This window comes from Cutaneotrichosporon cavernicola, assembly GCF_030864355.1.
Source record: "Cutaneotrichosporon cavernicola HIS019 DNA, chromosome: 5".
NCBI classification, from domain to species: Eukaryota; Fungi; Basidiomycota; class Tremellomycetes; order Trichosporonales; family Trichosporonaceae; genus Cutaneotrichosporon; species Cutaneotrichosporon cavernicola.
Genome location: NC_083397.1, coordinates 2,187,849 through 2,213,962, shown reverse-complemented (window position 1 = coordinate 2,213,962; position 26,114 = coordinate 2,187,849). Strand labels below are relative to the sequence as shown.

General features: G+C 60.1%; 8 protein-coding genes across 8 annotated transcripts; 3 read left to right on the top strand and 5 right to left on the bottom strand.

Annotated features, from left to right (window-relative positions):
- Positions 1 to 204: 204 nt before the first annotated feature.
- Positions 205 to 3,877, top strand: CcaverHIS019_0508840 (uncharacterized protein; the record flags this gene model as incomplete). The annotated part of the gene is made up of 5 exons (XM_060602092.1): positions 205 to 484; positions 518 to 1,584; positions 1,620 to 1,825; positions 1,859 to 3,013; positions 3,046 to 3,877. 5 exons carry the CDS (start codon positions 205 to 207, stop codon positions 3,875 to 3,877), a joined length of 3,540 nt encoding a protein of 1,179 aa, XP_060458521.1.
- A 2,419-nt stretch (positions 3,878 to 6,296) lies between these two features.
- On the bottom strand, positions 6,297 to 7,350 carry TRM8 (uncharacterized protein; the record flags this gene model as incomplete). The annotated part of the gene is made up of 4 exons (XM_060602091.1): positions 6,297 to 6,490; positions 6,524 to 6,847; positions 7,003 to 7,225; positions 7,258 to 7,350. The coding sequence occupies 4 exons, from the start codon at positions 7,348 to 7,350 to the stop codon at positions 6,297 to 6,299; spliced, it is 834 nt and encodes a 277-aa protein (XP_060458520.1).
- A 155-nt stretch (positions 7,351 to 7,505) lies between these two features.
- On the top strand, positions 7,506 to 8,339 carry CcaverHIS019_0508820 (uncharacterized protein; the record flags this gene model as incomplete). Its single annotated transcript, XM_060602090.1, has 1 exon — positions 7,506 to 8,339. The coding sequence occupies one exon, from the start codon at positions 7,506 to 7,508 to the stop codon at positions 8,337 to 8,339; it is 834 nt and encodes a 277-aa protein (XP_060458519.1).
- A 261-nt stretch (positions 8,340 to 8,600) lies between these two features.
- Positions 8,601 to 9,470, bottom strand: CcaverHIS019_0508810 (uncharacterized protein; the record flags this gene model as incomplete). Its single annotated transcript, XM_060602089.1, has 4 exons — positions 8,601 to 8,723; positions 8,796 to 8,993; positions 9,065 to 9,143; positions 9,202 to 9,470. 4 exons carry the CDS (start codon positions 9,468 to 9,470, stop codon positions 8,601 to 8,603), a joined length of 669 nt encoding a protein of 222 aa, XP_060458518.1.
- A 447-nt stretch (positions 9,471 to 9,917) lies between these two features.
- On the bottom strand, positions 9,918 to 12,746 carry CcaverHIS019_0508800 (uncharacterized protein; the record flags this gene model as incomplete). The annotated part of the gene is made up of 4 exons (XM_060602087.1): positions 9,918 to 11,795; positions 11,829 to 11,914; positions 11,957 to 12,170; positions 12,204 to 12,746. 4 exons carry the CDS (start codon positions 12,744 to 12,746, stop codon positions 9,918 to 9,920), a joined length of 2,721 nt encoding a protein of 906 aa, XP_060458517.1.
- A 2,196-nt stretch (positions 12,747 to 14,942) lies between these two features.
- Positions 14,943 to 18,351, bottom strand: HOF1 (uncharacterized protein; the record flags this gene model as incomplete). The annotated part of the gene is made up of 6 exons (XM_060602086.1): positions 14,943 to 14,958; positions 14,993 to 15,158; positions 15,194 to 17,417; positions 17,453 to 17,764; positions 17,802 to 18,084; positions 18,119 to 18,351. The coding sequence occupies 6 exons, from the start codon at positions 18,349 to 18,351 to the stop codon at positions 14,943 to 14,945; spliced, it is 3,234 nt and encodes a 1,077-aa protein (XP_060458516.1).
- Positions 18,352 to 19,126: 775 nt separating this feature from the next.
- bioDA (uncharacterized protein) lies at positions 19,127 to 21,730 on the top strand (the record flags this gene model as incomplete). The annotated part of the gene is made up of 6 exons (XM_060602085.1): positions 19,127 to 19,183; positions 19,216 to 19,328; positions 19,360 to 20,556; positions 20,589 to 21,058; positions 21,099 to 21,515; positions 21,549 to 21,730. 6 exons carry the CDS (start codon positions 19,127 to 19,129, stop codon positions 21,728 to 21,730), a joined length of 2,436 nt encoding a protein of 811 aa, XP_060458515.1.
- A 1,492-nt stretch (positions 21,731 to 23,222) lies between these two features.
- Positions 23,223 to 25,839, bottom strand: vps16 (uncharacterized protein; the record flags this gene model as incomplete). The annotated part of the gene is made up of 7 exons (XM_060602084.1): positions 23,223 to 23,453; positions 23,507 to 23,869; positions 23,905 to 24,231; positions 24,266 to 24,685; positions 24,729 to 24,931; positions 24,971 to 25,706; positions 25,738 to 25,839. 7 exons carry the CDS (start codon positions 25,837 to 25,839, stop codon positions 23,223 to 23,225), a joined length of 2,382 nt encoding a protein of 793 aa, XP_060458514.1.
- Positions 25,840 to 26,114: the final 275 nt, after the last annotated feature.

Genomic DNA, 26,114 nt, shown 5'->3' with positions numbered 1-26,114 from the left:
GGGGTCCAGCGCGTTGTTGGCATCCACTTCGACTTGACGATTGATACAGTCGGCTCATCGCATCTTAACAATCACCTCTTTTTTCTCGTCTTGATCCTTCAAACAACGGCCGCAACCACCACTTTCATCTCCACTCTGGTTTCTACATAACCGCAGCTGGCTCGCTCGTGAGGTCCCGCCTACGGGGCCCATACACCAGCAGCGATGTCCAAGCCGGCATCCCATGGCCTCACTGCCAACGCGGCCGGTCCGTCGACAGCCGGTGGGGCGGCCACATACGACTCGACGCCGGTGCCCTCGTCACCTCCAGCGTCTGAATCGTTCTTCTCAGAGTTCGATGGCACTGCCAGTGTCATGGACACGTCGTACGGCGACGGCGCGGTATGGGAACCACCAGCAGACGCGAGCTCGCTCAACATTGTGTCCTGGAAACTCGGCGTTGATGCGCATGTCAGCGATGGCGTGGAGAAGAGGGGATTCAACGGTGAGCTTGGATTAATTCGGCGCTGACGCGCAGCCATCTCAACAGTGCTCAACCACCCAACCAAGCGCGCCAACCCTTTGCGCAGCTCGCGCAAGCCGTTGCCTCCGCTTGGTGCGCCCCCGTTGCTGCCGAAGCCCCAACCACAAAGCTTCTACGATAGCTACTTGAAGTCTATCGCACCGCTGTACGAGCAGTTTGTGCAATCGCAGGCTGCTGCTTCGTCAGGCTCCGGCAACAACGCCAACGGCGTGCCGGAACTCGACCTCAAGGTCCGGACACCGAAGGAGGATCTGCCGTCGCTTGACGCGATTCCCGAGATCTTCTTCGACCCAGCCTTTGATATCGCCAACCCGTCCACATGGGCCGAGGTCATGGACAGCGCAGAGCCCTTCAAGGGCAAGACCCAAGATGAGGCCGTGCAAGAAACGCTGTCCACACACCTCGACAACCTCGAGCGCCATCTTGTGCACGAAATCACGCTGCGCTCATCGTCGTTCTTCTCGGCGCTCGGAAACCTGCAGGATCTCAACTCCGAGTCGAGCTCCTGTCTGACCCGTATCACAAATCTCAAGAAGGCGCTTGGGGATATCGGGGGCAAGCAGGCGCGCAAGGGCCTCGAGATTATCGACGCACAGGCCCGCCTCCATTCGCTCCGTGTGACTGAAGACGGCGTTAAGCGCGTCGCAGAGCTCGACGAGATGATCCGCCTTGCGAAGAACCTCGCCGACGCGGGCGACTGGGCTGGTGCCCTCGGCTGCGTCGAGGATGTCATGAGATGGTGGGAGAGAAACGGCATGCAGGCCTTGGAAGGAGAAGGGGGAGATGGCCATCTTCCTCTAACCACGATACCCGCTCTGTCATATCTCCCAACGTCCATCGCCGTCCTCACCGCGAACATTGCCGGGCAGCTCGAGTCCGCGCTCCAGGCTGTCTTGCAGTCCATCCTTTCCGAGGCCGAGCACAACGAGTTTGACTCGGACGACTTGCGGACCTCCGTCGGGCCCATGCTCGGCGGCCTCATTCGATGCGGCAAGACGGATGCTCTGGCGGGTGTGTGGCGGGAAGCTGTCACCACATCAATCCGGGACGGGTTACGAAGGGTGGGTCATGAACCGACACACACGCTGACATGCAGCACCTTCCCGTGCCGCAGGGTGAGGAGGATGAGGTCGCAAATCGGGGGGCCGAGGCGAGCGGACTGGGTCTGGCGCAGAAGCTGCGAGCCTTGTCTCACTCTGAGTTCACCAAGCTGTGCAAGAAGATGTACTCATCGATGCTGTCGCGCATCAATCTCGTCGAGAAGATGGGCGAGGAAATGTCTACGATGCTGGCGGAGAACAGGTGAGCATACATCCTGGCCTAGCTAACAACCAGGACTCTGACTGCGTTGGCATTAACTCCGGCATCCGATGGCCCCCAGCTCGCGCCCAGGACGGCCGAGGGCATTAGGTTCGAGCCTGGGGACATCCTCACATCTGCGTGCGAGCTGGCCAACACGCGCGCATCGATCATCGTTTCGTCGCGATCAGAACAACATGCGTCGCTGTCGCTCACTGAGTTTGTCGAGATCTTCAACCAAAGCATGGAGTTTGTCACCGCAACCGAGGCCCTCGCGAAACGCGTGTTAGGCACATTGAGAGGCGCGATACAGGCCCAGGCTCGTGGCTTCTTACAGGCGTATCACCAGCAGCGGCTCACGCGCTCAGCACGCTTGGTTGAGGAGGAAACGTGGGTCCAGGTCGACGTGCCGCCAGGGACACAACACGCTGCCAACCTCCTCGTCGAGGCCGCCGTATCGGACCCAGGGGAGTGCTTTGTGCCACCACGGGACGCAAACGGAGCGAGTAACGGCGAGTCGTCGGGCACGACCAAGCTCATCTCGATCGAGGGGAAGACGTTCTGTGTCGTCAAGGCGACATCCGAGTCGCTCCAACTGCTGAGCGAATACCTCGCGATTGTGATCAACCTCGAGCTGGTTGCGACCGATGTCATGACGCGCATAATCGAGTTCCTGCGTAGCTTCAACTCGCGCATCTGCCAGCTCGTCCTGGGTGCAGGTGCGATGCGGTCTGCCGGCTTGAAGAACATCACTGCAAAACACCTCGCGCTAGCGTCGCAGAGCCTCTCGGTCATCATCGCCCTCATTCCATACGTGCGCGAGTTTATCCGACGCCATCTTAACCCGCGCCAGGCAGTAATGCTCGTCGAGTTTGACAAGCTCAAGCGCGACTACCAGGACCATCAGGAGGAGATCCACGCCAAGCTCGTGGCCATCATGTCGGACCGTCTGGCGGTACACTGTGGCGAACTCCGCGAGATCAACTGGGAGCAGCCGTCGCCACGTGACGCGCCGCACTCTTACGCCCTGATGCTCGTCAAGGAGACGGCGACACTGCACAAGGTCCTGAGCAAGTACCTCGCCAACGCCACGGTCGAGTCGGTTATGTCCCAGGTCATTGCGGCATACGTCAGCCGCCTCGGTGACGAGTACACCAAGGTTGAGCTCAAGTCTGAAGATGCTAGGAAGAGGTGAGCACCCCAAAATTGCACGCTGACGCCAGGATGCAGCAGGACGCTGCAATTATCGCCGCGCGTCTCGCCCCGCTGGCCGAGAGCGGCTCGTCGGCTGCGTCTCTTGAGACGCTCGTGCGCGAGAAGTCGCTTCCCCGCCGAGACGTCAACGCGGCCATGCGCGGCCTCCTCCGCAGGACGAGTACCGGGCCGGGCGTGCAGCCCGCCACCCCGCTGCTCAGTAATGGCGACGAGCAGGTCGCCGAGAAGCGAAACAGCCAAGAGAGCAGCAAGGCCGAGGAGGGTAAGGAGGTGTCTGGGTCGGTAGCTGAGGATAAGGCGGCAAGTAGGTCGCCGTCAAAGGGGTGGCGGGAGGTGGGCGATGACAAGGAGCCAAGTTCGACGCCGAGTCCGCCGTTGAGCAAGTCACCTGTGGAGGGTGAGAGAGAGGAGAAGGGTGAGGAGGACAAGCAGGCGCCGGTTGAGGAGAATGCCGGAAAGGCCGAGGACGCCGCACCGCCGCCGCCCTCCAAGACACCCTCACCACCACCCAAGTCGCCTGAACCCACGGTGTCCAGGACACCCTCACCACCACCCAAGTCGCCTGAACCCACGGTGTCCAAGACACCATCACCACCACCCAAGTCGCCCGAACCCACGGTGTCCAAGACACCATCACCACCTCCCCCTCCTCCGAAGGAGGAACCCGCTACGCCTACCAAAGAGGCGGACGACCCCATCCCCACAGAAGAAGCACCCGAAACTTCAACCAAGGAGGAAGCACCCGAAACTCCAACCACGGAGGAAGCACCCGCCACACCCGCCAAGGAGGAAGCACCAACTACACCCGCCACGGACGCCGAAGCTGTCGACGACGCGTAATCATTGTATGCACTTGCATTTGACTAGGCCATTCACAGAGCTGTGTAATCAAACAGGGTGGGCCGCGCGCCACATGCGCCAGAAATCGACACTCGCAGGCCGACCCCATGCGCGCCATGACTGCGCGAAAACCTCGCGCTTGATGTGCGCGGCGAAGGCTTTGGCGACATGTACGTCAACCATGTTGCCGAGCATGGTATCTTTCTGCTGTCAGCTCAGCCGACTGGCGACTTACGTCCTTGATGGATCCCCGCAGGATATATGAGTCCGGCAAGCCCTGCACACGCCGCCGCTCGGCGACGCTAAGCACGCGGTGGGCCTGCCGTTAGCTGGGCCAGGCGACGTACCCACGTTCCAGTGAATTGTCAGCGTGCTTTTCCTGCCGGGGAACGGGTTGCTCTGGATTGTGGGTACAGCACCGTGCGGGTCACACCGCAGCTCAGCTCCGGGCCCAGCACGAGGCTCGTCGGCACGCGGCGCATGCCGGACACTGCATCAGCTGGAGCTCAGACTGTTAACAGCAGACGACCCACAGATCCAGTACGAAGGGTGAGGGATATGGCGTGAAATGGTCCCGGACGCCGACTTGTCGTCCCCGCGCAGCCTTCTGGTAGGAAGTCATCGGCGGCCTGCGATAGGGCGCGCCGTTGGGCACGCCGACACCACCATTAGGAAGCACGAGTGCTTCGAGATAGTCATAATTAAATGCTGGCGTTAGCTGATATTCGAAGACGCTCACGGGTTCCGTTCGCGACGTTAGGCATGCCCCCGATCGCGTCGCGAGCCGTCACAGCCCGCCTTGGTCCACTTGCCGTACTGCCCAGCACGACCGTCTCGTCACCAGCCGTAAAGGACAACGTCTTCGGTTTTGGGTTGGCGTGTGTGGGTGTTGGCCAAGACGGGAGGGGCAGGCCGGGGCGGACGGCGAGCACAAAGATCCGGTGACGGTCCTGTGGCGAGCCATAGTCCCGCGAGTTCAGCTTGCCCAGGCGGACTTGATACCTGATGTCAGCTGTGCAACAGACATGTGTTCACCCGAGGTCACCGACGAGCTTGCGCACAACTTGCGCCAAGATGCTGAGTGTATGCCCGCCGTGCTTGAAAGGCGTGCAGATGCCAGGCACGTTCTCGAGGATGAATACGTCGGGCTTGAGTCGCGCAACCTCCTTCATCGCCGTGAACACCTCCTTGTTTCTGGGGTTATCGAGTGCGCGTGCATGATTTGCGAGCGTGAATCCTTGGCTGAGGTAAATACAACTTCTCCCCAAAGATTCACCAAGGTGGGCCTGCCACAAGGAGGGCTACGCTACCGGGTCGTAGTCGACGGCGTTGCTGAAAGTTGCCCACTGCGCAGTGGGATACTTTGAGGGTAGGAAAGTTTTGGCGGAGCGTGGCGCATGCGGCGGCATCGAGCTCGACGGCGTGCTGCACGTCGAAGTGCTGGTTCACGCCGAAGAGCAGTCCGCCACCCCCGGCGTACAGGTCCACAGCTGGGAGGCGAAGGCCGTCAACTCATCTTGGGCGGGATTATGTGCGGCCTTGTCGCGGGTACGCTGGGAGAGGCAAGAGTCGCATGTCGTAGGTGAGAATGGGTCTGCCTTGTCCCTGACAGGCCGAGGAGGTAAATGACGGCCAGACGTGAGTGGGTCGCGCCACACGCCCGGCTCGGCGGCGAAGCGAACGTCACCTGGAATGGTGCAAAGGACGGAGGTGATCCGCACATTGGTGCATGTAGAGTCGAGGAACAGTTCGGCACCTGCGCCGGCGTATGACCGCTTGAGCCATTGAACGTGTGCCTGCGACTGCGCGTTGGAGTTGAACAGCCGACGCACGACGGCCGACCGCGCGCCGCGCTGCGTGTTGATGTTCACGAGAGCACCGGGCCGGATCAAGATACCATCGTATGCCGTGGCGCTGGGGAGCTCGAAGGAACCTGTGGTGCGGTGATGAGCACTGCCTGTGCGCCCATTTCGAATAGCTGGCATGTTTTAATGAGAAGGAAGTGAGAGAATGAGAGTGAAGCGGCAAAGTTGAAGAGAGACATGCGGGACGACTGCGTGAACGACGAGTTGCCCCGATACACACATCAACCTCGCATCGTTCTGGAATCGAGGAGAGATCCAGTCTGCGCCCCACTGCCTCACGCAAGGGGTCACTGGCCGCGTATTCGCCTTGACGGGGTACAGCTTCCGCCACATGCGCAAGAGTAGACGGTGGGCATCCCATGCGGCAGTGCAGTCGAGGAAGGTGATAAAGTAAATCCAGTCCGCCGACGCTTACGCCCCATTCTCTAAACGACCACCTTCCTTCTCCCAGTCAACCCGCAACCGTCACTCATCGCCCGTGCTACGCCGCCAAACAGCCATCCTCGTACTCGCCTTGGTTGTACACATGCATGGCCAGCAATACTCATCCTCTCCTAGTCCTCCTCGGGGTCCGGCAGACGGCGGAAACACGCGACCCACTTATCGCCCCCGTTGCGCTCGACCTTACGCCCCTCCTCGGTCGCCGTACGTGCCGCCTCAAGGATTGGGTCACCCGCCATCTCCTCAGTCGGGATATACTCGAACAGCGGGTGCTTGCGGAGGTGCGATGCCATCCACTCGTGGAGGTCTGATGTTAGTTATGATAATCATATCAGGTTACCCTTCACGTCCGTGACAGTGTAGCAGATACCGCCGGGGCGGAGAACATAAGCGTACTCGGCCAGGAGTGCGGTGGTGACAATGCGCGCCTTTTGCTTGCGCGTCTTGAAGTGCGGGTCGGGGAAGAGGAAGAAGACCTTGGACAACTGGCCCTTTGCGAAGAAGTTGGGCATGTGTTTCATGCTGTTTGCGCGGATCACGCTCACGTTCTGCATGCCGCCTGCGCGGGCGTCGGGTGCGTCGGCCGGGAGGGTCGCCTCGACCTGCCGCGCGTGCGCGATGCGATCCGCAACATACTGTGTCACAGACACGCGGATCTCCATCCCTGGTGTGAGCTTGGGCGAGCTTGGGCGTCGAGGACCAAGCCGTGCTGACCCTCCACTCGAGTTGTTCTGGTGCCGGACCAAGCGGCCCCTCCGCTTCATGACAGGAGCAAAACTATCTTCTCTCGCCTCTCCCTCGCCCCCAACCCACACTCACCAAGCATCAGCGTCTCTGGGAACTGCGGCGCAAGCGCCATGAGCAGTCCACCAAATCCACACCCTACATCCGCCCACTCGACCGCCTTCTCGCCCTTGCTCGCCCCAGCCTCAAAGTATTTGGGGTAGTGGACGTTCCAGTCCATCTGGTCGGGCGATTGTGGGTAGTCGAGAATATGGTCGTTGAAGACATTGGCATGCGCGCGCTGCCGGTAGAACCGTTTCTGTCGTCAGCCCCATTTCCCACCTAACATACTTGGGGCTCCTTGAGGAGCACATCTTCTGCCGCCGTGGCCATCGTCGTCGTCGCCGTCTTCGTCGCCATCTGCTCGTGTGTGCGCTTGGACATGGTGTATACCTATGAGCTAGATTTGTTGTGAGGGTCAGCCCAACTCAACTTTCTGACATCACGTGATTGCTCCCACGTGGCGTTTTGTCGAAACCCCCGACGACTTCTTTGTCGTGACAGAAACCGAACTGGAACTCGTCCATCGCCGCCTCACCATGTTCCGGAGGCTGTACTCGTCCCTCCCCATCGCCGAGGCCGTCAAGCCGCGCGCGCCGGCGCGTGGCCGGTCCCCGCGTCCCGTGCGCCTTACGAAGCGCATCCCCATTGTTGCGCCGACAACGCCTGCCGCACCCGTCGCCACCCATGGCCGCCGCCTGCGGCGCGGACAGCTTGCGCGCACCGACCTCGTCTCGACCCAGCCAGGTCCCCACGCCTACACCGACTTTGAGCCGATCACGCTCTTCCCCCTCCAGGCTGGCTTGCACCTGGGCCTGACGCCCGCGCACATGCCCCTCCCCCTCCCTCTCGGCACGGCGGGCTACACCTCTCCCTCCAACCGCGAGGAGGCGTTGTTCGAAAAACCCGCACCGCCCAGTGTCTCCTCAGCACTCGAGGGTTCGTCCGCCATGACTGGTGTTGGGGAACACCTGCGCGTGTCGCGCGCGTTCGCCCACCCAGCTCTGCGGCACCATCTCCCCCAATCTGTCTCTGGGGGTTCGCTTTCAATCTCTGGTCTGGGCTTTGACGACGTCACCTCCACCATCGACGCCGCTGCTGGAAAGCACGCGCGTGTCGCCGAGGAGGCTTGGGACGCCACTCTCGCCAGGCTCGGCCAGCGCCCTGCGCTAGTCGAGGCTGACCCCAAGATCGCCGACGCGCTTGCTGGCCTTAACAACCTCCTCGCTCGCCTCGAGGCCAGCTCGGATGCGTCCGACATTGTCGTCGAGATGGACAGCGTCAAGCGCAAGCGCAAAAAGAAGATGAACAAGCACAAGTACAAGAAGCGCAGAAAGGAGACGCGTGCCATCCGTAAGCGTCTCGGCAAGTAGGCGTGGATTTCACTAGCACCGATCATATGCATGTTTGCGATAGCCGAGCGAGTGGGCGAGTGGGTGAGTGAGCGAGTGAGCGAGTGAGCGAGCCACTGAGCGAGTCGGGTAACGTAAAAGAGGAGGGATACAGTCCTGCGGGCAATCAGAGGGGTTACGGGCCGAGCTCAGCTGAAAGAGCAAGACATGGCGACAGCTCTAGCTCCAAGTGCTCAGTCAATGCACTACCTTACATCTTACATCTAACCATCTACAAAATCGTCACGCCTTGACAACCGGCACAGGCAAGTCGGTCTTCATCGCCCACCACCGCGTGTGGATCCCGCGGATGTCGTCCTCGAGGTACGCGTGCGACGTGAACCCAAGGTGGCGGTAAAGAGCCTCCTGTGTGTGAGCGTGTGACCTTTCCACTGATCCACATGATTTCTCAATCTTCCAGATCATAAACACACTCACATTCTTCTCCGTCATGGTGAGCAGACAAACTGGCAAACCCTCGGCACGCGCCCTGTCGACAACATGGGCAATCAGCGCCCGCGCCAACCCCTTGCCTCGAGCTGACTCCTCCACACCCAAGTGCGAGATGTAGTACATGTCGGTGACGCAGCGCGGTCCGAAGGCGCGTTCCTCAACCTCGTGGAAGATGGAGAAGAGCTGAGTAAGCGAGAGGGTCTTTCGTTTCGCCATGTAACACTCATCCTTTACCACCTTTACGACAGACTCACCTTCTTGGCGGCGTCGCGCAACGCATCGTCCTTGATCATGGCGTCAACGACCTGGGCGTGTGGGCCCTTGGAGTGTGGTCTGGTGTGAGCGGGGGTGTCTCGATCTCCTCCTGTTCCTTGGTGTCCCAAACACTCACGAAACACCATGCGCAATCCCCGGCGGCTTCACCAGCATGACGGCCTGCACGCCCTCTCCTGCCACATAGCACTCCAAGTCCAGCACAGCGGTAGTGATAGCGGCACGCAGGCGAGTCGCCTCCAAATCGCGGTCGTCGCCGTTGATGGCGTGGCTGATGTGGTCACCCCCAAAAGAACGGGGGAGGGAAGTACACGCCGCCTCAAAGTCGGGAGAGGTGGGCGATGTTACCCTCCTGATGTTGGCGGCGGGGCGGGATGTGTCTGGCATTGGGCTTGGTGAGGCGGGAGTGTCTTGGAGAATGAGGTGAGGTGTGAGTGTGTTGGAGAATGATGGTTGTTATCTATTTGTGTGGTTGCGAGTCGGAGATGACCGGCTCGCGTCCCTCGCCAAGACAACGGGCAGTCACTTCCACTTGCGTCAATTGGCAGGATGGAGCGATGAGTGGAATGCGTGAGATCGTGTGCATGATCATGTGCGATGGCAGACGTGGTATAGTAGACGTGAAGAGCATCGACTGGCATGACGAACCGAGCGGGGCCTCGCTTTTCCCGCTCTGGAGGATCTGGGGTCTGGAGATCTGGCGGATTGCCATCGTAGTCTTCCCACATCGTGAGACTCTAATCACCGAATGCCGCTTGCTTCCGTCGCCGTTGGTCTAAGATTACATCTTCCTGCAGACTACACTCTAGCTAACTACTGTATGCCTCTATACCTCTAATCGTCCACGCCCTTTTTGCGGGCCGTACTTGTTCGCCTCCGCCCGCCAGTGGGACCGAGGGCGGGTGACTTGGTCACGCCCTTGCCCTTTTTCATCATCGCAGAGAGGTCAATGTCCATCTCCTCGTCCTCGTCGCCGAGATCGTCTTCCTCGCCCTCGAGCATGTCCATCTCGAGCAGGTCCTCGTCCTCGTCGCCGCGCACTTCTTCCGCCTCGCCGAGGCGCAAGCGCGTCACCTCGGCCCGTAGCTTGTCAATGTACTCGTCACGCTTGTTGACCTTGTCGTGAAGGCGCACAATGTACTCGTTGGAGAACTTGAGAAGGGCAACCTTGCTCACGCCACGGTTCGGGTTGTCGTCAGGTACAAGTGATGATTTTGGGAGCAGGCGTGGCGCTGACGAGCCAGGGATCGGCTCGCCCGACTCGGGGTCGAGCGCCTCTGTGTTGATGGCAGGTAGGAGGAGGCGCAGCTCGTCGAAGCCTGCCTTGAGAGAGTCGCGACGCTTCTGTTCGGCCGCTTTGTGCGATGTGCGGCGAGTCTCGGGTTCGTTGGCGCCAGCCGCAGCCGCCGCGCCCTTGGTTGCGGCACGCACACCAACGCCCAGTGGGCGGATCGCGAGGGCGCGCTTGGCAGCGGCGCTACCGCTAGCTGGCACAAGGCGGCTCCCACGCTTCGGGGGAAGGGGAACGAGGGCGCCCGTTGCCTTCTTGGCAGCGGCTCTTGGCGGCGGAGGCGCAGAAGTCGAGGCTACAGGTTGCTCTGGAGACTCTGATCCCTCCTTGCTCAAGTTCATCAAGCTTGCCGGCGTCATGGGGATCTTGGGTCTACCCTGCGACGGGACAGGTGGTGGAGGCATAATCTGCGCAAGATCGACGGGCGATGGCGTCGAAGTCTGCGAAGAGGTGCCACCGAGCATCTGTGGCTGCACACCACGGTTATCTATCGCAGCAGGCGGAAGGAAGCCACTGCCGCTCCCAGTCATCTTGAATGTCATGGGTGATGTGGGGACGGACGACGCGCCACGGACGTGCGAGCGGTGGTTCGTAGGCTTCATCATGGGCGACGGGCGCGACTTGGCTGGCATCGAGCGGTGCGGGCCGGCACCACTCGACCCCACCGCGGGCGACGGGTGGCTCGGGACAATCACTGGCGAGCTGTGGTATCCGCTGGTGCTAGTGCTTGCGTTGGCACTCGCATCTGCGCTCGGGCCTGAAGTACCATCCAGAATACCCTGTAACGCGTAGAGGTAGTCGGGGTCATTGACGTCGGGATTTTGCGGACCGAGGGCGGGCGAGAGTGTCTGGTTCGCACCACCCGACGATCCTACAGGGTTGAGTGCTGGTGACGACAGTGCAGAGAGCGGGTGAGGTGCTCGTTGCTGCTGGCTGTGTAGATGCGGCGAGAGGTGCTGGGCAGCAGCACGCAGTGCGGCAGACCGGCTGACAGCGGGCTTGAGCGCAGGAGAAGTCAGCGGCGAGAAGTAACTTCCGGGAGAAGGCGTGCTGACGGTCCCTGTGGAGTGCGCGCCGTTGACGCCACCTGGTGTGAGGGCTGGCCGTCCCTGCGACTGGGATTGAGATTGCTGCTGCTGCTGCTGCTGCTGCTGGGGAGCGAGATACGGCGATCCAGACGCAGCGGCGACGGCTGCTGCTGTGGCCTGCAACTGTTTTTGCTGCTCCTGAAGAAGCGCGAGCTGCTCCTGGAACTGGCGCTGCTGGAGCTGGAGCTGCTCCAGGGAAGCGCGGTTGGCGAGGGCCGCATGAGCTGCGTCACGCCCGCCACTCGAACCAAAGGCCACATGCGCAACTGGTGAGGCATAGTTGGACGGATTGTGGTGCGAGAGCGCAGGTGAAAGTAACGGAACAGCATTGTACTGGGGTTAGCCGAGATGCTGTTGTGCACGCACGTTTTCTTTGCCTTCAATCATGGCACCCAGCTGCATAGGGCTCATCATGTCCATGCGCATGTCGGCTGGTATGTCGCCGCTTGGGCCTGAGCGTTAGTTTTAGTTACTCGCCACTCAGGTGGACGCACCGGGCGTGAGAACGCCGTATGGGCCGTTCGACACGCTATACGTGCGATGGAGCATCGGGCGGCGGTCGTCGGGCAACTGACCCTGTGATGATCCGTTGTCCTGCTCCGACGACACTGCAGGGGGGGACGTAAGGAACATCTGGGCCATGGCATTGTATGGCGACCCCGGATTGTTTGCCGCGAGGAACGGCGACTGCATGTGAATGGACTCGAGCTAGGGTTAGGCACTGCTGTGCTTGCTACGCACTTGGTGCTGGAGTATGCCTGCCTGGACCGCGTCATAAGCCTCGCTGCTCATGTCCATGTTCATAAAGTCGTGAGCATCCAGGGGTACCTCGTGTCCGTCTGCATAGCTATTGCCCCGACTGTGGTGGGAGCGAAGGGCGCGTTGCTGCTCGTTGCTACCCGATCCATGGCCAGCTGGCGAGTGGTCTACGTCCATGGTCGCGTCTCCACGCAAAGTGCCACGGTGGGTGGCGATATTTCTGTAGCCTTGCCTGCTCGATGGGCTTGACGGGGCCTCGAGGGCGATCGGCGACGGGTCGTCGAGAGGCAAGTACTCTGGTGATGTCTTTTGCGAGGGGCCGTGCGAGTCGTAGCCCTGGGAGTGATGCTGGGAATGGTTGTAGGCGTGAGGCGCGTCGTGAGTAGCGCTCGCGTGTCCGGCGGGCGAGCTGCCGTCGAGGTGGTCTGACGACGTATTGTCTAGCCCGGCAAGAGCAAAAAAGTCGAGAGAGGAGAGGTAGGCCCGGCTGCTCGACGTGGGCGAGAACGCGGCGTTTGCCTCCATTGGAAAGTCCGGGTTCTAGTTGGCAGGTGGGTTGGCTGTGGTGCCCGGCTGTGTTTTTAGAGTTTGTGGATGTTGTGAAGGAAGGGTGGTTGGGTGATTGCGTGGCTGGTCGGGTGGCCGCGAGTGGCTGTGATCGCGGGGGTGGTGAGGACCGAGGTGGCGGGGATGAGAGGGGGAGAGGTTGGGTTTGGGAAGAGAGGGGGGAAGAGAAGGGTTGGGTTGATGTGGAGCGAAAAGAATGTGTGAGTGTAGGTGTAGGTGTGGTTGTGAGTGCTGGATGGATGATGGGTTGGTTGCTAAAGAATGGTTGAGAAGGATGTTGGATGAGTGGACGGGTCAGATAGGGGGGAGAGGGGTTGGTTACTGGGCGGCTGGCACCAACCGCTCACTATACAGGTTGTATTACTGTAGATGTGTTGTTAGGTAGCCTGGGTGGTAATATGAATATTGGTACCTTGGGTGGACCGGGAAGTCACTCCGGTTAATTCTAGGGTTAATGGGGGGCGCATATCCGTTTTCAGTCTGGGTACTGTTAGGCGCTGGGAGCTGACGTGTTTGGTGATGGGTTGATGGATAACGACAGAGGGTAGAGGGAACGAATGAGACCGGCCCCACAGGCCCACAGGCACTCGAAAGGTTCTTTTGGGTTTTGCCTAAGAAAGCAAGGTAACATAAGGCACAGAAAGGCTACTAGGGCTTTTATCCCTTTACTATAGTCTAATACTCAAACTCAAGGTACACTTTGTATTTACAGGGATTAATCGTAATGAGGGTAACAGGTAACGTCCCAACTACCACTGGCGATGCGGTGCCAGCTCGCAACTCTACAAGCGCCGTGCGGAATCACATGGTTAGTTAAACAACAGGCACCCGGCGGTGTCAAAGCGAGTTTGGGTCATCCTCGCATGCCTCGCACCCACTCGCGTTGGTCATCAAACCGATTCAACCTGATCGCACCGCGCACAAGATCACACTGGTTCCGCTCTGATGGGGAACGCCATTCCCTGCAAAATGTTTGCTCAGCAGCTGCAGCTGTAAATGTAACATGCAGGTGACCTGACTTTGCGAATCGGTTTGGCCAATACCCTCCCGATCCAAGTTTGTCCAATTCCGGGGATCTCGGCATGGACTTGGGGCTTTAACTGGGTAGGGGAGAAAGAGCGGCCAAATGTGCGGAAGTGTCAAGATAGTAGTAGATGATTTGATTTTGGTTGGACGCGTTGAGGCACCAGGGGGTTTCATTAATGGAACGGAATAAACTCGGATGGACAGATCCATGTACTCCACCAGACTGAGCAACTATACATGTACGCATAAACTTGACTAGGACTGAACAAGTGTAGAGCAATTACAGTTTATTCTACATGGTAGCAGCAGTTCAATGGGTTGATCCTAATCCATGGTAGAATCCGGTTACGACTACGACTTGCACACATCTCCAGATTCCCCCGCCTGTCTCACCTCCATGATCGATCAGTCTTTGGAGTGACATATGGAGCGTCGGAGGAACTCAAACGACCCCAAGCCCGCCATATACTCGAGGCAAGTAAGGTAACGAACGTGAAGAGGCGCCGAAGACTTGGCAGTGGATGTTGACATCAAAGTACAGGGTATAGAGGGCAGGAGGCATGAAGCATTAGGTATCAGGCATCAGGCATCAGGTATGACAGGACCAGAGAGGAATGGTATGAACGGAGAGGGTAGTTTGAGTGATGGCAGGCACGACACGAGTGATGCAGAAACGACATTCGATGGAGAAACTCAATTCATCTCGACCCCTGGTGGTGGCGCCGAGGAGCCGAAAGCCATGGCGCTGTCTCGCACCATACCAGGGCGTGTGCGGAAAACTCTACAACTCGACGCCACTCCGCATCCAACTATCCCCAGTCCATCGGGTCGGATTACAATGTTAGCGTATCACGTTACGAAAGTGAGAGGTGTGATCCGAGATTTTAGGAACAATCTAACTGGTCTAGTGATGAGCTCGTGGCGCTGCTTGGCATCATTCTTGACCTAGCTCGCTTTGCTCGCCTTAATTTATTGCTCAAACGACTCGCCCAACTTTCAAGTGTTTACATTGGCCCGCGGAGCCAACGCAATGAACCATCAACACCTCTCCATGCCCTCACGTGACGAGACTAGACTAGACAACGCTCAATACGGTTCGTTCTTTTCATGACTCCGCTTGGACTCGGCTCAGAACAGCTCGGCGCTGGTGTTAGCTAGCTCGACCGATTGCAGCTCACAAGTTGGACGGGAAGTCGGTACGGCCCGGCTGGCGGCGCGACTCGTCGAGAAGCTCACCAGACCACCACCCGTCATCGGGCGTGCTGGTGACGGCGATGATGTCGTCCGCTTGGAAGTCGAACTCGACAGGGCTCTGGGCCTGGTACGAGAATAAGGCACGAACGTCTGTGGTTAGCAAGTTGACCCGAACAGAAACGCACAGAAGAGGACAGGCCGGCCGTCGGTCGCCCACTGTCCCGTTGGCGCTGGGTTTGATGGAGGCTGTGCAGGAATCGGGCTTGGGGTGCCCTGGGGCGCTTGCTGCATCTGCTGCTGCGTGACCTGGAACTGCGGCTGGGCGGGCACTGCGGGGTACATCTGCGGGTGCTGGTGCTGCGGCTGTTGCTGTTGCGGCTGAGGCGAAGGAGCACGGTACTGCTGCGGCTGGGGCGAGGGCACACGGTAGTGCGGGCTATAACCGTTCGGAACCTCATAATGGTGCTGCTGGGGTTGCTGTTGTTGCTGGGGCGGCTGCTGGGGCTGTTGCTGCTGGGGCTGTTGCTGCTGGGGCTGTTGCTGCTGGTGGCCGTACGGGTATGCTGCCGACGATGAGTACGACTGCCGCTGGTACGGCGGCTGCCGGCCATACTGCTGCTGGTGTTGCTGTCCGTACGCCTGTGCCTCCTGAGGCTGCTGCTGCTGCTGATGGGGCTGTAGCTGGGGTTGAGCAGGGTACATCTGCTGGGACAGCGAGCCGGTGCTTTGCGAAGGCGGTACCTGGCTGAACGACCCAGACGCCCGAGGCGCATATGCATGGTCGAGCGGAGGTGACGTCTGCGGTGCGCCGAACTGGCTCTGCCCCCACTGCTGCTGGTCCTGCTGCTGCGGGTGCTGGTGTTGAAGCTGCGGCGATTGCTGTTGCTGGATTCTCTGTTGCTGCTGGTACTGCTGGCGGTACTGCTCCGCCATCGAGTCCTGGGCAACACCGCCGCTAGCGTCGAGGGCGATGCCGAGGTTGGGAGGGCCTAACGCGCCGTGCTGGTCGGGAGCTGGGCCGGGCGAGGGAGCACGGAAGCTGTGAGGACGCGGCGACGGGCTGCGCGCGGCATTGCCAGCACCAATGCCGGCATACGCCGCGCGAGGGGCCGTGTCCTGGTGCTGCGGGCCGGGCGGAGGAACCCCGACGACAGAGTTGGCGCGCGAGTTCGAAGAGTACACCGAAGCCGGACGGGAACGCGAGCGCTCACCCGGGAAGGCCTGTCCGTAACGCGGGAGCACATTGTCGGCAATGTGCGTTGGGGGCTGGGTCGGGGCCTGCATCATCGCAGGAGACGGGGTACGATTCGGGGCAGGCGAGGTGGGCCGCGAGGTCGGGTGCTGACCAACCACGTCGTCGGCAAAGTTGTTGTAGTTTACGCTGCTGCGGTACTGCGAGCGGTTCTCAAACTCGGCCATCGACTTGGCGAGCTGAGCAGCCGTGTGGCCCTCCTTGGGTGGGATGAGACCAGAGCCACCCATGTCGCCCAGCATGCCAACAGGCCGGGACGGGTACGACTGCTGGCCCGCGTGGTTGCTTGGTGCCGGCGAGGGAGCCCGCTGGTGCTGCGATACGCTGCTACCTGCAACGCCGCTGGAAGGGCGACCGGTAGTCGAGTAGATCGACTCGGTGCGACGCTGCGAAGGCGCGCGGCGAACGGTGTTCGGCCCTGGTGGGTTCTGGCGCAGCTCGGCCAACGCGCGCGCCATCGGGTCCTCCTGGTCCTGAACGTCACGTGCGCTCGGGCTAGGGGGGCCAGCCTGGTTCGAACCCCATGCAGGCGGTGATGTAGTAGACTGCACGTCGCTGCCCGACTTCACAAACGCGGACGCGCCCGCAGCAGCTGTGGCACCAGCCGCTGCTCCGCCAACCGCGGCCATGTCAGGAAGAGGCATGCCAAAGGGCGGTTTGTAACCAGTAGACGCGGCGGGAGGCGCGGCGTGGTCAGACAACTGGAGTCCCCGCGTGGCGTCGGTCAAAGACGCGTCCTTGCCGGGAGGGATGGGAGGAAGTTCTGGGAAGTACTCATTCTGTTTCTCGGCAGGTGGAACTGCACGCTCCTCGTGCGCAGGCGGAAGAGCTGGGACCGGGCCCGTGGCAGGGGAGCGTGCGACCGTCTCGACAACCGAAACTGGGGCTGCAGCGGGAGGCTCCGCACTCACGGCTGACTCGGGCTCGGGCTCGGACTCGGGCACATGTTTTGGCACAGGCTGGAGTGGCGGCCGTTCCGACTGGCGACGGAACTGCGCATGGTGGAAGCCCGGCTGCGTCGGGTACTCGCCGATGCCATAGTTAATAAAGTGAGGCGGGTCTTGGATCTGGCTGCCCGTTCCCCAGCCCTTGACAAAGAAGACCACGTCGTTGGGTGGCTCGAACTGCTCGAGCTTCTCGCGGATGCGCTCACATGACTGTCGTTTAGATAATGTCCACCACGCAAACTCACGCTGTCATCCTCGACGCACACCTGCGACACAGAGTTGGCGTACGACCATACAACGTCCTTGGTCAAACTCAGCCTGTCTTCCTCGAGGTCCTGTACGACGTCACAGAAGCTGCGCCACTCGTTCTCCCACTTTGCGCTCGTGTCCTCGAGGACTCTGACAAAGTTGCGGAAGTCCTGTTCTCCGCTTTGGATGCTTCTGCGAACCTTCTCCATCTTGCTCTCAAGGTCGTCGCGCTCACGGCCTTGCACGAGCTGCATGTTGGCCGTGTACGAGTTGAGCTTGAGACAGTCCTTCTCATACCGCTCACGTGCCTGGAAGGTCAGTGTTTGCACCGGCTCCCAGGCCCACCTTTGCAACATGGACCTCCTGGAGGCCCTTGTTGCGCCACGCTTTCTCAATACTCGATTGCTGGCCCTTCTTCAGGCTGGCGAGACGGTTGGCAAACTGGACGGTCGGCTGCTCGACTGCCGTGTGAATCTCCGAGCTCATCTGGAGGTGGAAGGACGCTTGGGCCGCCGTCTCCAGCTGGACAGTTTGCAAGGCGTGGGCCAAGTCGCCAATCTCATTGTTCCCTAGTGGCATCTTGGCAAGCTTGGTCAGGCGCTTCGCGTACTCCTCCTCGATTGATGCGCTGACGTTAGGTTCCATTTCGCTCATCAACCTACCGCTCTTTCCAGAACGCCTTGAGCTCCTCGACCGTCTTCGCAGCGCCACGGAGACGGGTCATGATGACCTCATAACCGCGGTCACCCTGTCCCCAGAACGCATTGCAGAAGTCTAGCGAGGGGTCGGTGAGGTCGACTTCTTGGGCCTCGCCATTCTGGCCGTGATAATAGCGCGAGAGCGACGCGGTCGACTGTGAGCGCTCGTGCCCCGGCAGGGCTGGGCTCTCAACCATCTTGCCAACGTGGTGGGAAGTATGGACAAGGAAGGAGGTTGGGTGTGATCAAGCCGATTGAAGGGCAATTGAAAGGTGGAGAGGGGAGTGAATCAAGTTTAATGAATCAAGATGTTTGTTGGATTGAAAGTTGTTGTGAATCAGATGACTTAAGAGCTGTGGCTGTGGTTGTGTTATAGTCAAAGTGAGATGCGGTGTAGAGTGTGGCGTATATGTGGTGGTTTAGTGCCCGAGTCAATAGTGGAGTGGTCTGTCGTCTGTGGGGGGTTTAAACGCGATTAACCACTGTGCGGTGCTGTTGTTCATGTTGTGGTTCTGTGCCTGAACCATTCGTCATTCCTAACCCCTAACTCTGATAAACCGGAAACAATTGACAACTGGCCGGACAATGCCACGTCATGGTCACGTGGCGTTGGACCATTCCGCACCTACCAACCCAACCAACCACTTCAACAACATTTCAGACTTCTGCATTCCTGTACGCCGCATAACGAGTGAATGCATAGGAGCATGGCTCTTGTGAGGATGACTCCAAGCTCTGAGCCATCAGCCTAAAATGGTCGCGAGCGCCGGATAACAAGCCAAGCGGAACCGGTGACGCGCGGCTTATTTCCCTACCTATCCACGAATAGGCGACGAGCAATCGGACACGCGGTCCCCAGACATTCCTTCCAATGTTATCGATCAGAGTTCCGGTGGGGATCTCATGCCTTAAGAGTAGGCAGAGTTGGGGCATCGCTCCGTCACTCCGTCGCTCCTTCGCTCCGTTGCCAACATGCCCATGCTCTACCCAAAACTGCGCGTGCACCAGGTCTTTGGCGCCAACACCGATGTTCGTGACCCCGAAACAAAGCTGATGTGTAGGTCGGCAAGACACTGCTAACCACGGCACTGATCCGCTCCGCCGCGAGCCGAGGCAACCGCGTCTCCTACCTCAAGCCCGTCAGCACCGGCCCCGAAGCTGACTCGGACGAGGCGTACGTTGCTCTATTTCTAGGCTAATCCAAGCTTCGTGCGGCGTCACACCGCACCCTATACGGATCTGGTACAGACTCGGTGCCTGTACCAGTACCGTGAGCCGATGAGCCCTCACCTCGCGGCGCAACTCGCGCCCGACCTCCCCTTCCCAGCTAGCAACGACGTGCTCGTCCGCGGCGTACAGAAATATATCCAATCCGCGTCTCTTTCAGACGGGCACGTGTTCGTCGAGACGGCTGGCGGCGTACACTCGCCCGCCCTACACCCGCCACACACGCAGGCGAGCTCGCTGCGCTCACTCCGCCTCCCGTCGGTTCTGGTAGCATCGCCCCATCTGGGCGGCATCTCGACCACGCTCGCGAGCTACGAGTCCCTCTTGCTCCGCGGATATGATGTGGCAGCAGTGCTGTGCCTCCACGACAGCTACTACCGGAACGACGACTTCCTGCGGCCCTACTTTGAAGAGCGCGGGATCGGGTTTTGGGACGTCGCGCGGCCGCCCGAGAAGCGCGGGAGTGTGGCCGAGGACGCGGTGCGACTCGGCGAATGGTACGCCTCCATTGAGGGGGAGGGGAAGGGTGAGGAGGGAGGCGGTGTGGGCCCCACTGTGCAGCACCTTGAGGAGACGCATGCCCGCCGCGTCGAGGAGATCGCCGGGATGCCGGCTCGCACGCTCGACAGTGTGTGGTGGCCGTTCACGCAGCACAAGCTCGTGAACCGCCCCGAGCAGGTGATGGTGATTGACTCGGCACACGGCGACCACTTCGACGCGTACTACGCTAAATCTACCAAGGCCGAGCAGCCGAAGGAGGGCCGGCCGGCCGAGAGCCTCCTCGAACCTTACTTCGACGGCGCTGCGTCCTGGTTTACCCAGAGCCACGGGCATGCCTCCGAGCCTCTGACGCTGGCGGCCGCCGCCGCGGCAGGGCGGTACGGCCACGTTCTGTTCCCGTCGGGAACCCACGCTCCCGCCCTGGAATTGGCCGAGAAGCTCCGCGACACAGTGGGGGCGGGTTGGGCCGCTCGCGTCTTCTACAGCGATAACGGCAGTACGGGCATTGAAGTCGCGCTCAAGATGGCGCTCCGCGCGTCGGGGAGACGATACGGTTGGGAAGGCGAGATCGGGGGCGATGTCGGCGTGATTGGCCTTCGTGGAGGCTATCACGGAGACACGATTGGAGCCATGGACGCGACGCCTGCGAGCACGTTCAACACTGCCGTTGACTGGTATTACCTTTATAGGAGAGGGCTGACTCTAGGTACAAGGGGCGTGGACACTGGTTCTCGCCTCCTGCGGTGCTGGTGCAAGACGGCGTGGCCACCGTATCTACCACTGCGCCCGATGTCTGGGCGCCACTCCCTGACGCTACTCCAACCAAGGAGGGATGGGCAATGCCCTTCCCCTCCCTCGCGGACGTGTACGACCTGCCAGCGCGCCGCAGCTCCCCTCTGGCCACGTACTACCGTCAACATGTGCGGGAGACGCTGAAGCGCCTCGCGGCGGAAGGCCGGCAGTTCGGTGCGCTCGTGCTCGAGCCGACATGCCTCGGCGCTGGAGGGATGGTGTTTGTCGACCCCCTCTTTCAGGCTTGTCTCGTGGACGTGGTGCGCGCAAGTGAAGACCTCTTCTCAGGTCAGCCCGATCGAGGGGCGTATGAGGCCGCTCTCGCTGCCCTTGAGAAGCGCAACCCGGCGGAGTGGCAGGGTGTACCGGTCATCTACGATGAGGGTGGGTTTCCTCACCGTCGCGCTCCACTCACTCATAACAGTCTTCTCTGGCCTTTACCGCTTCGGGTACCACTCGGCTGCGTCGGTGCTTGGAACTACCCCAGATATCTCAGTATACGCCAAGATCCTCACGGGTGGCCTCCTCCCGCTCTCAGCCACACTCGCTTCGCGGTCCGTGTTCGACGCGTTCCTCTCCGACCGCAAAGTCGACGCCCTGCTCCACGGACACAGTTACACTGCCAATCCCGTCGGATGCGCTGTTGCCCTCAAGGCTCTGGGTATGATCGAGGACGCTGAACGGGGCGACAAGTGGGCTGCCCCGCGCAAGGACTGGGCCGCGGAGCGCTGGTCCTTCTGGCGTAAGGACTTCCTTGAGGAGGTGTCCCAAGCACCAGGGGTGAAGGGATCCATGGCCATGGGTACCGTCCTTGCCATTGAGCTGCAGGACTCTGAGGCCGGTGAGCAAGACACCGGGAAGGGGCTGATGGCAGACTACGCGTCGCATGTTGCGCAAGGATTCCTTGACCGGCTACGTGCGAAGCAGATCGGTAACCCGGCTTTCCGTGTTCACTCGCGACCGCTTGGAAACGTCGTATACGTCATGACGTCGCTGTTCACGCCCGCCGAGACGGTGCGCGCGATGGAGGCGGCCATCCTGCGTGAGCTCAAATAGGAGACGCAATGTTAGACGCCTAAACAAGATTCATCACGCTGAGGGTCACGCGCTCAACTCACAGCTGTTCATTCCAGCGTCCACAGACCACGAGAGGAGAGGTAATGAGATGGATATCAAAAGGCGAGGAATGGTGAGGAAGGTAATCAAGGTAATGGTCGTAACGAAATCAACTACGGAGAGATGCGCGGGGGGTTCACCTTCCCTCTCCTCTGCACCACTGACAAGCTCTATCACGCCCACCCAACTCACAATGGCCCACTATGATCCTGATTCAACCATTGTATCTCATTACTGGTCCGTCAGGCAGAAGGAGATGTTGTGGTCTCAGTATGAAACGGCTTGGTTTCATTTCAAAACCATTCTCACCAGGTCATTATAACCGACGTCGATTCCATTTTCACAACGAATAATCTACACTAGTGGTGAAACGGTATCATGGACGCTTGCCATGCGTTCGGCGGGGGTTCGACTCCCTCCTAGTGTATAACCAGCTCCGATGACGGATGCTGGAACCTTTTTCCTCGGAGAGGCATTCGAGGTGCGAAGAAACGTGGTGCGAGATCAGGGACAGGGAATTGAGCGGACCCGAATCAGGCTTCTGTTGGCTCGACAGACTCCGAAGACAACCTCGTCAGCGAGCTTGTTCACAGTCACAGAGGTCCTCCCAATAAGCCGCCGTTCCCAGTGGAGATATCTTCAGGTATCATAGCCATGATCTTCCCAAACCTCCGAGGGCCTCCGAAAGTTTGGGACTAGACACGTCGGAAAAAGAGTGGGAGGTGGAGGACCTCCAACATACCCCGCCACCCTCACATCCTCTCACCACCTCCCCATCACAGCTCTTCTTGGGTCTGCCTCGCCGCACCGCGGTCTTCAACACATTCTGTCCGCCCGTAATCCATCCCAGCTAGACCAGAGACCACAGACTTCCTCCCTGCTGGTCACTAAGCACCTCTCTGACCGTATAATGGTCAGTATGCTCGCTTGTCACCGGATTCAACCCCAGGCCGCGGGAGATCGGAGTTCAATTCTCCGTCAGAGAGCTCACATAGTCTTTTTAGGAGTGATACAGTCTTTTAGGAGTGATGTGTGGTGATCATGCACGGTGGTCCATGCTGAGGTAAGTGGTGGTGGAGGCATTGCCACATTCCCCGGTTGCTAATGGTATATACCCCATATCGACTTGTGCGTAGCAGGATTCCTCGATAACGGAGGACTGTATGTAGGGTATGTGTACTTTCGAAAGCGGTGGACCGCAGATGTTAGTCCCTTCCAGGATGGCAGATGCGCAAGGGAGATCGAGGCGCGATTGTGGACTGAGAGTTATCATCATGAGATTTACCATCAGTCAACAGACACGATCGCCGAGACTTCGCTTCGTGACATTATGTGCCAATAAGTGATGTGGAGGTCATTAACTTCATGCCTTGCTGGGCACCACATCTTGTGGCCACGCCTGTAGTCCAATTAGTCCGCGTTGTCTACAACACTACTTCTGCCGCCGGATCACTTCCTCGACTTCACGCAGGGGCAAGCCTGGTGGCGCACGCCGCTTCAGCTCTTCCAGCTTGGCCTTGTCATTACGCTCCTTGGCGGCCTCCGCCGCCTTGCCCCACTGCCCGCACTGGGCGTACAGATCAGGTCGGATCTTGACGTCGCAACGCGGCACGTAGCTCGCGGCATGCAGGGGCTGCGGGGGGTTGAGCGAGAGGAGATGGGTCTGGTGTCAGCTCGTGGGTCGCGTGTGGTGTCCGAGAGGGGTCGACGACTCACAACAAACGGCTCGTACCCAATCGCGCTCTTCTTGCTCTTCGCGAACGCCTCGAGGCCCTCCCAGTTGTGCGTCGCTGCCAGCGTCTTGAGCTTGATCCACCAGAAGCGCTTGTCCGGCACCTTGAAGGTTGAGCGCACGTGCTCGGCGCGCTTGTTCAGCCCCTCGACCAGCAGGCGCGACATCGTCTCAGACACCGAGAGTCCAAGGAAGGCGAATTTGTACTCGAGTTCCTTCTCGTATTGCGCCTGCAAGGCGAGGAGACGTGCCGCGTCGTCCGCCTGCTTCGACTCGAACGCGCGGTCTTTGTGCTCCCCGAAGCTCTTGGACGCCGCACGCAGGAGCTCGGCGCGCTCTGCCACCGTCTGCTGTCAGCTTGAACAGAGCTCTTGTAGCTCACTGTCGCCTGTCCTGCCTCCTCCATGTCGAGGGCCGCCGTCTCCGTCCGCCTGTCATCTTGGTAGTAGAAGTCGCGGAGGAGTTGCCGGTCGTTCTCGCGGGCGTATATCTGCAGGAGTCGCACGGCCGGAGCAAGTTGCGGCGAAGCGCCGTCGTCCAGCAGTGCAAAGAAGTCGCCTGGGGACAGCGAGGCGTGAAGCCGTAGCAGGACGTGGTACACAAGGTCCGAGTCGCCAGAGTCGACAGCTTTCTCGAGCGCTATCTTGTCCTGCTTCATCTGCAGCAAGAGCGGTACTTGCTCCGCTGCCCGAGGCTCGTGGTCTAGGAGCTGATGTCAGCTCATTACGCAAGTTTTGCCTCACCATGGTCGCCAGACGAACGCGTCCGGCCTCCCACGCCTTCTTTGCAATCTCGGCGTAGCTCACACCCTTCTCGCCCTCGCTTCCGAACTTGTCCACAATCGCGTCGCACAGCGCCGCATCGCTCTCCATGTCTCGTGGATCAGCCTTGGAGCGCATGATGCGAGCCGCTGCCCAGTGCTCTAGCACTGGGTCAGGCCGCAGGCCGAGGTACTGCGATATCCTCAGAGCGAGGAGGTGCTGGTTCCGCGTCAAGAGACGCGTGATCAGCGCGGGTGGGCCAGCCGTCGTGTACTGGTCGTAGGTGATGGGGATGCCGATCTCGTAGTACCGCACAGCGTTCAGCACTTTGAGGGTCTGGGCCATCGAGACGAAGTCATTAGGGTTGTATAAGTCAAGGAAGGCGCGGCCGAACTGGGCAGCCTTGGCTGTCAGCGGGACCGTAGAGGCCGGGGCTTTCACTCACCTTGAGCAACCGCCGTTGCCATGTCACTTCCCATTCTTGCCCTGCCGCCTCGATACACGTGTCGACCGCGCGCGCGAGATCAGGCCGGATGCTCCGTATCGCCTCGTCGGCCTTGGGCGACTTGCGGTCGAAGTGATCCAATGCATCGTACAGCACAGCTGCTGGGTGGTCCGATCCCGGTCGGAAGACGGCGAGTGAGGGGTCTGAGTTGTTAGTTGCAGTTTGGCATTCAGGCTCCTCACCTGGAACCTTTTGAAGCATTTCGCACAAGCTGGAGGAGATGATGCGCAGCGCGTCCACTTCTCCCTTGATCACAACTGATGGCGGGTAGTCGTACTTGAGCGAGTCTCCTCCAGGCCCAACGATGACGACCTTCCCCCCGAAAGACAGCACTACAGCGTTGTCACCACACCACTCAACGCAGTCCGGTGCGCTTCTTCCCTCTGGGGTGATGGACGAAATTTCGACTTCGGAGAGGTTGCGCGCAAAGTCGGAGGACACCACCCACAGCAGCCCGGTGGCCGTTACCAACCCATAGAAGCGACCGTTGGGTGAGAGTGCGACGTGGGTAAACGGCCCCTTGGAGAGGTGCTGATCGACGCGCTCCAGCGCGTCAAGGGTTACAATCGTCGAGCCCGTCGACACGCTGACCTCGACGTGCCCGCTCATCGAGTGTTCGGGCGGCACGATGGTCCACGTGTGGGGCGCCTCGATGAGTCCAGAGTCAGCCATCTGGCTCACACGCGCGCCCTTCCACCCGCGAGACTCCACAAACTGGAGGCCGCCCGTAAGGACCACGAGCCCGTCGTCGTACGCCTGCGCGCTCACAATACCCAGGTCCGCGACCTCCGATCCGAGGGTGTACTGGTTGTAGTCGCCCGGCGAGGACAGGTCGTACAGCCTGTACGTGCCTTCGTCGGAAAGCGCGACCAGATGTGACGCGGTGAAGTGTAGGAGGATGGGCGGGGAGAGCTCCCACTGCCGGTCAGCACGGTCACGGAGGACGCACATTCAAGGACGCGATGAGTCGGCCGGATGCTGTGAACACCTGGATCTTCGGCTTGCCTGCTGTGTGCTTTCCTAAGAGCACTATCTTGCGCTCGTCCCGCATCAGTGCTGGCGTTAGCTCGCAGTGGGAGTGGACGTGCCAATCGGCCCGCCGTTCTTGCCCACGGCGACGAGGTAATCGGACAGGTCTGGCACCTTCCAGGCCATCTGGTATACCTCCTCCTTGCGATAGAAGACATCCTGGATCGTATCCCACCTGTGAATGAGCTTGATGCCTTCAATATGTGACTCACGTTGCTGTGGGACTGATAGGAACGGTCATGTTGGTTGTGTGGTTCGAAAGAAGGTGATGCTGGTTTGGCTTGACAGCTGCGAGAC